The sequence below is a fragment of the Notothenia rossii genome, assembly GCF_949606895.1.
Source record: "Notothenia rossii genome assembly, chromosome: 5".
In the NCBI taxonomy this organism is placed as follows: Eukaryota; Metazoa; Chordata; class Actinopteri; order Perciformes; family Nototheniidae; genus Notothenia; species Notothenia rossii.
Window position 1 is genome coordinate 73,613,746 of NC_136903.1, and position 7,982 is coordinate 73,621,727.

Below are 7,982 nucleotides of genomic sequence, written 5' to 3' on the forward strand. Positions count from 1 at the left end.
AATAGAACTAGCCAACTCTTATGCCTATCCAGGTGAGCATGTTCAATTAACATTTTGTTTAGGTCAAGGTGAAAAGGACATGAGCAGTGTAGGCTCAAAACTAAAGCACAACAATAATACAGAATAATGGCAATCAAAATCAGTAGCCTATATGTAGGTGAGCTGGATTTGTACTTGTTGATGAATTGTGCTGTCTTTGGGATGGGATCAGCAACAGCAATCTCCTCTCCTCACTTCAGAGTGCCTTCTGGAGCCCTGGCATGGAGGGATGACGGATTGAACACAAGAAGCACCATATTCAGTAAATGGCAAGACATGCTGCTGTCTGCTTTTCTCTGTGACATAATTTTAGAACATATGTAGTAAATTAAAAAGAGCCTTCACATTTCATATTTATAGCAATTAAAATCAGTAATTGTTAAAATCAGTGTGCTTACCGTATCAGTGTGAACTGTGTGTTTGCTTCTGGCTGATGAGAAGTTCAATGTCTGGTTGCAGTCTAGTGGTAGCCAGTCTCAAGGTCTGATGCAAGTGTTTATCTGTGAGTCTGTTCCTTGTTGTATTCTTGGTTTGCTTCATGCGGGAAAAGGTTTGCTCACAGATGTAGGTGCTGCCAAAAACTGTGGACATCTTCATTGCATGCTGTTTGATGTTTGGGTAGGTTTCCCCTGGGAGCGAAGCATAGAACTCAATGAGACTGTCAGGCTTGAACGCATCTTTAAGGATATCACAATTCTGCAACTCGGCTAGTTCAAACTGAAGAGAGGGATGGGCATCATTTATGTCGGCAGCAAAGAGGTTCTGGAACAAACGTATTGCTTTACCGTTGAAATGAAGCTCACGGAACCGCACACTGAACTGCCCCTGCAGCATTTCCAGTGCATCCTTGCACTTTTCGACTGGGAACGGGACAGGTGGTTTCTCAGCGCAGTAGCTCCGGGTGGCAGGGAGATGCGTAAAGTCCAGCTTTTCGACCTGTCTCACAAGCAGCACTAGTTTGACCTCGAACGCTTTAATGTGGGAATACAGGTCACTGATTAGCTTCCCTTTGCCTTGGAGCTGCACGTTAAGGTGGTTCAACATTTCAGTCACATCTGTTAATGCGAGGTCCCATTTCCATTCTGGCTCGGTCAGCTCTCGTACCGTTTCACCTTTAGACTGCAGGAAGGTGTTGATTTCGGGTAGCAGGTCGTAGAAACGGCGCAACACTTTGCCTCGGCTTAACCACCGGATTTCTGTGTAGTACAGCACATCCTCGTAGGCAGACTCAAGCTCGGAGAGGAAGGCCTGGAACTGTCTGTGTTTCAGACCATTTTTTCGGATGCAGTTGACACAGTGCACAACCACCTTCATAACAGACGCCCACTTCAAAACTTTGCAGCATAGGGCTTGCTGGTGAATCAGACAGTGGACTTGTAGTGGGGGGGGTGAGACCTCGTTCCTCGAATTCGCTGTTCAAGCGCCCTACTAGCCCCCTTGTCGTGCCAACCATACTAGGTGCGCCATCCGTAGTGATGCTGGCAAATTTACACCAGTCTAGACCCAACTCTTCCATTGTTTTGCATACTTGGACAAAAATATCCTCTCCTGTTGTAGTTCCTTTGAGGCTTTTTAGTGCTGCCAGCTCCTCAGACACTTCAAAGCTTTCGCTAATCCCACGAATAAAAATGAGCAGTTGTGCTGTGTCCTGCACATCATTGCTCTCATCCATGGCCAAAGCAAAAAAACTTGAATTGTGACGCTTTCTCGTTCAGCTGCTCATAAACGTTGTCCCCCAATTCTTCTACTCGCCTGGTCATAGTAGTCGCGGAGAGACTCACACCGTTGACTGCCTCTCTCTTGTCGGGACACACCTCCTCGGCCACAGCAAGGATGCATTTTTTAACAAAGTCCCCATCAGTGAAGGGCTTCCCATGGGTAGCTAGTATGTGAGCTACCTTGAAGCTAGCTCGAACAGCAGCGTGGTTTACCTGGGTTTGGCGAATGAATGTTTGTTGTTGTGCTGCCAGTCCGCCTTTCATTCTGCGAATTCTGTCTGCTCTTGCTTGCCCTCGCAAGCTAGCAAAGTCACTGTGGCGGGCTTCGTGGTGACGACGAAGATTATATTCCTTGAAAACTGCCACACTCTCTTTACAGATAATGCAAACGGCACGGTCCTTATACTGAACAAAAAAATAGTCGTTGGTCCACTGTTCTTTGAAAATTCTGTACTCTCTATCAACTTTTCGTTTAACGTTAGCCATTTTTGCTGTCCTGAACACTGACAGTTCTCTACGCGTGCGTTGTCTGTCACTCACTTGATCTCCAAGATGTCGGGTGACGACAATTCGGCAAATATAGTGCATTTTATTTTATAACTAAATATAATTTTTTTAACTGAAACAAAATCAACAAAATACCAAACGCAGACATGTTATTATTTTCCAAAAATCAATTTGAAAAAAATAAGCCATGACGACTTTTGGGGATTTGCCTCATAGGGCCGGTTCAAGTAGTGGGGGGCAGAGGGGGTGGGGGCCGGTCAAAGGGGGGTGGCGGGCCGGATCCGGCCCCCGGGCCGTAGTTTGGTGACCCCTGTCGTAGATGATGGTGGACCTACCCCGTCTCAAATGGTCCACAGTATTGCTGTTGTTTTGGAAGAGACAATTGTACCCCTGGATCTACCAGACATCCCAACTGCATTTGTATACCTATACTCTATGCCCTGAACATTGAGTTTCCAAAAGAACACAAGTACACTTTTCAGACTGTTCAGCACATTTTCATGGGACTTTCCACCAATTGCTTCCAGCGGGTCAGGAGTTTGAAAATAAAGCTCTTAATCTAAGGGAGCATTGGCAAATTGTCTTAACAGATTTAAAAGATATCCCCATTTAATTGTTCTGCCTTCACCGCTGTTTGTGACTTGAACATTGAGTTCCCAAAACCCAACTAACTAACCCAACTAACCCACATTCTTTATCTTTACAGTTAAAATGCTATCTAGTGACATGAACATCTTGCAACATTTTCAAAGACATGTTCTTACTCTTAGGGCACAAGCACATTTTTTTCCTAACATTATTCTTAAGCTCGCTTGCCTACACTTCGTTGTAAGATTTCAAGGACTATTTACTGCCACAATTGTTGTCTTGAAGCTTTTTTAAAGATGGGGCTGTTTTTTTTTTTTTACAAAAGAGCCATATGAGCTTTTACTAAGTAGTGGAAGAGTTGGAAGATGTCTTGCAAGATCTTTGGAAGCTTCTGTGATATGTACAAACTTTTAAAAAGATACGTTTTACAGATTGTTCCTTTTACATTATCGTTATTTGGTAACTGTTAGTGAAGATGGTTTTATAACTTGGATAACTTTGACATTTGTTATTACATAGCTGCTATTGTTTTGACAGCAGGCTTATTCAAAGGGTGGTTTGCACATTTATGGATTTCATCCACATTTGATATGAACCCTAGCCTTATGGAAGAGTTTTAGTAATGGTGTATTTTCAATGTCTAGTTAATGTTACACATTAGCATATTCAGTATCATTCAAATAGTAATCGTTTCAATCAGAACATAAAACTTTTGGCAGGAATTTCCAAATAATGTACTTGTACTTCTATTTAGAAGCCTCGCAAAGATGACCTCTAAAATTACTTTATCTGAAATATATTTATTAAATATATTATAATTAAATATATTGATTTTCTGTCGTTTCTACAGAATGCAAGCAAATTCAACACTTTTGAACTGGAAATAATTTCAACTTGATTGATACACAACATAGTTTACAGTTTTAAGAGTGTCTAATATTTGAATAAGAATTTCAACAAACTTAGTATTTGTTTTTTACTGTATTTTTATAACAGAATTTGTTGGCAATTCTAAGTTTGTAATAAAAATCTGAAGTTTGTATACATTTGATACATTTTCTGAAACAAAAATATTAACTTTGCACAACTTTCACTAAATTGAATTGTTAGTATGTAGTACTCAAAATAAGAAGTTTCTATACATTTGAAAGCTACATTTTCTAGACCAAAAATAATAACTTGGCACAACTTTCACTTAATGGAATTCTTTGTATATGGAACTCAAAGTTAGACGTTGTTAAACATATGAAAGATAAATTTTCCAAACCAAAGATAATAAATTAGCACAACCTTTACTTATTTAAAATGTTTAGTATGCAGAACTCCAAACTTGAAGTTGTACAACATTGGAATGAGTTATCTCGACAAAATATAATTAGTTGACTTAATTGAAAAGAGAAATTTACAAATTTGAGTTGGCCTCAAAACTTAAAAATCTTGTGCAGCCTGTTGCCTAGACATTTTGAGTTGTCCTAACTTATTTTTTGTTTACAGTGTAGTGGCCTGTCAAGGCTGCTACCTTACAGATACATCTCTCAACACCCATATGAAACAGAACTGTAAGCAGATTTTCTTTTTTTTTATGGATATTTTACAAATCACTCTCCTTTTAAACTGTATTCTTGTTTATTAATAACAACTTTTTTTTACTGTCATATAGTATTTTATACCTGTTTACTTTATTCTCTTATTTTGTTATAACTATAATGACCATATAAAGATGTGACTTTACCTCACTGGTTGGAGAAAAAGCTTCTTATATTTGTTAGCATAGCTAACCAGATGCTAATAACAAGAAAGTTATTGACTGTATGATCAGAATGACAGATGAACATATCGCCACTGGGCTTACAACTAAAGACACAGCCACGCAGAAACTGCTGCAAGTCTACGCCTGTACGGCTCCTTATAGGAGCACAAACTGCAATTTGTGAAGTGTTGGAGCAGCGTTCTATTGCTCTCCGTCAGAACTGCACCCCTGTCAGACGAGACATTTACCACGTGATGATACGTTAGGCTCGTGTTGTGTTCAAGGACCCTGACCTTGGCCAGGAAAAACAGGCACTCGCTTGTTTAATTTTGATTTGTGGTCTAGATTTCTTAAATGTTTTTCTTTTTTGTGTGTGTTTACAAATTACATCGAGGGCCGGACCAAATGATCTCGCGGGCCGTATACGGCCCGGAGGCCGGAGGTTCCCCACCCCTGCTATAGATACTACCCCAGTTCCTAAACTGTAATGGAAACGCAGCATAAAGTGAGCCTGGCCTAACGAGGCCTAACGAGGCCTAGCCATACCGTACTAAGCGGAGCGAGGCCCTGCAGTGGAAAAGCGCCATTAGAGAACTGCTGATTCTGGGTCTGTAGCTTTAAAAAAAAAAAAAAAAAAGAGCCTATGCCTGCTCAGAATTCTGCGAGATACAGCTAAATGCTGCCCTGATGAAACAGTATGGAGCTCAAATGCTTTTTCTCTCGCAGGTTTACTACAAGGCGAGTACCTTTTTATATCCTGTTTTTTTACACATACTCTCTCCAGCACAGGTTAGCTCTGAGTGTTAGCTATGCTTGCTAATGTAAACAAATTCCATATTACTTCCAAAACACGTCGGGCATTGTTTCTGATAGTAACGTTTCTGATAGTGCCGTGGGTCCACATTTCCGATATTACGTCATATATCGGCAGCAAATCTGGATGAGCTCCGTTGTACCCCCGTTTTTAGAGATGTGGGTACGGAAGAAAAGAGAAAGGGTTTTGTTTTCTGACACTTTGTGAGTTCCCTGACACACCGGGGACACAAATTTACAGTATGTATAAAGGACATCAAAAAGTGCGTTTTGCATAATAGGAGACTTTTAAACTAAATTCCTTATGGGACCTGCCTTACCTCACCTTAAAATGCTTATAGAGTAATGCACATATTATATTATTGGTAAACATTTTATTACAGTGTTGGTCAAGTCATTACACTTTTGAGTTATGAGGTTAAGTCAGGGGTGTCCAAACTACGGCCCGGGGGCAAAATGCAGCCTGCAGACCATTTTTGAATCGGCCCTCAGCAAATTAAAAAAGTATAATGGAATATGGCCCACAAATGAAACTTGTGCTTGTCTTATATTGGACTTCTTAAATATAAATATAAAAATATATTACTCTCTAGTATTCATGTGTTAATAAGACAATTTTTCAAATAAATTCAGTCAATTAAAGTTGGAAACGTTTTCTAACATATCTTAGTTGATAAGAAAAAAGCCCAATGACTTATTTACATAACAAGCTTGAAATACACCCTTCATATTTCTCATTATTATAAATCAATCTGAGGTTTCTGTTTTGAAGGGATGAGCTGCCAACACTCACAAGCATAATTTACCTATATTTGATAGAATTTGCTAACTGAACTTATGAGGCAGTATACCTCTAGCGAGCGGCCCAGCCCTGCGTATATTTTACTGTATGTAGCCCTCGGTGAAAAACGTTTGGACACCCCTGGGTTGATTGCACGTTTTACAACAATTTCATGAACTTGATGGAGCCACCTGGGTGTAATTCAGCAGAACCTCTGTGATGAGATGTGAGATCCCTAGTATCCGTGATTCAGATAAGTATCAACACTGTGAACACCCTAACGTTTGCTGTGTAGTATAATATATGTATAACATTGCAGGTATTAACATCTGAGTACAAAAACCTGAGGCTTTGTTATTCAGGAACGCAGCTGAAGTTCATATACATTTTTCCCAAATTAATTCAGATGATTTTCCATTTTATTCAGAGATGAAGACAGATACACTGGTGCAAGTCTTTCATCTCTGGTTCAGCTTTGTCCCTGTTGGGTAACTGAAGCCTTTTCACTCAGATTTGCAGGACGTGGCGTGATTGACAGAGGATGATAATGTGGGGCTCAGGGGCCCGGGTACATATGTGCAGTTTCACATGAGGACATGAGGAACAGAGCTGCCGCAGTGCCGCGGTGAGATTAGTTGGGATCTCGTCATGTTCCTGTCCGTCTGTGGTCAGAGCTGCGGAGGAAAGCTAATAACGTATAATTGATTACAACAGGAATGTGCTTAACTGGTGACATGTAGTTAATAAATTTTTAAAACACGTTATAGAGACATCAATAGTTATAACGTGTTTCTTGTATGATGATAATAAGCAGAATGCAAAAAATGGCCCTTGACAAATGCTGTAGAAGTGTTTTGACGACTCAATATCACCTCAAGTGTTTACATCAGCAACAATTCTGCAATCTTCTGCAGGTTATGGATAAATATTCTTTGGCTATAGTGTTGTTGTTGTTGTTGGGACAAACACATTGTCATTATATTGATGATAGCATCGTTACAAATGTTTATTGTATATATTACTTTATAGTGCAAACATCCACGTTCCCCTCACGATGAATTGTAATCACTTTTCATCCTGAGTCATCATTAATAATTTAGTCAGTACAATCAGTCGGTTTATAACCTTGACTTTGAATCCAATGGGTCAAGCAAGCATATCAAAGACAAGGTGCTGTTTGTGCAGTAAAGGTTTCCATACATTGTCCTATAACCCCAGAATTAGTCAATCAAATATCTTGAGGGGCTGGCGCTGTGGACACAAGGTAATGTATGAGCTAAAAGGAAAATGAAGGACAATCTTTTTTTATAAAAATAAAAACCTTTACTCTTTGATCCTCTCTTATTGTGAATATTTCTGCTGGATGTGATGAGAGCACTGTTTGGTAAATTAACCTGAAACCTCAAAACTGTAAAAGGTGAGAGGGTGTTTTTATTTGTATTTGTCAGGGGGTAATATAATGTTAGCTGGGACCTGTAATGTCAAAGTAATCAGGTTACTGAATGTGCGATTCATTTAAGACCACAAACACTGTAACGTGCAGAAACATGCCCTGAACATATTTGATGTGAACTCCCAGACACACACAGAAAAAAAAGTGCTGTAAAATCAAAATAATGATAAGCTATCTTCACTCTCCACATGTTTCCTGACAGCAGCCTCAGTGACTGCACATATATTATCGTGTGTGTGTGTGTGTGTGTGTGTGTGTGTGTGTGTGTGTGTGTGTGTGTGTGTGTGTGTGTGTGTGTGTGTGTGTGTGTGTGTGTGTGTGTGTGTGTGTGTG

General features: G+C 39.9%; 1 protein-coding gene across 1 annotated transcript; it reads right to left on the minus strand.

Moving 5' to 3' along the window:
• Positions 1 to 16: 16 nt before the first annotated feature.
• LOC307040317 (general transcription factor II-I repeat domain-containing protein 2A-like) lies at positions 17 to 7,434 on the minus strand. The gene is made up of 2 exons (XM_079683031.1): positions 438 to 7,434; positions 17 to 255 (listed from the first exon to the last, which is right to left on the minus strand). The coding sequence occupies exon 1, from the start codon at positions 1,351 to 1,353 to the stop codon at positions 442 to 444; it is 912 nt and encodes a 303-aa protein (XP_079539157.1). The 5' UTR covers positions 1,354 to 7,434; the 3' UTR covers positions 17 to 255; positions 438 to 441.
• Positions 7,435 to 7,982: the final 548 nt, after the last annotated feature.

Bases quoted from the DNA above. Each gene is read 5' to 3' on its own strand.
- LOC307040317 (XM_079683031.1), bottom strand. From the start codon at position 1,353: ATGAAGGTGGTTGTGCACTGTGTCAACTGCATCCGAAAAAATGGTCTG.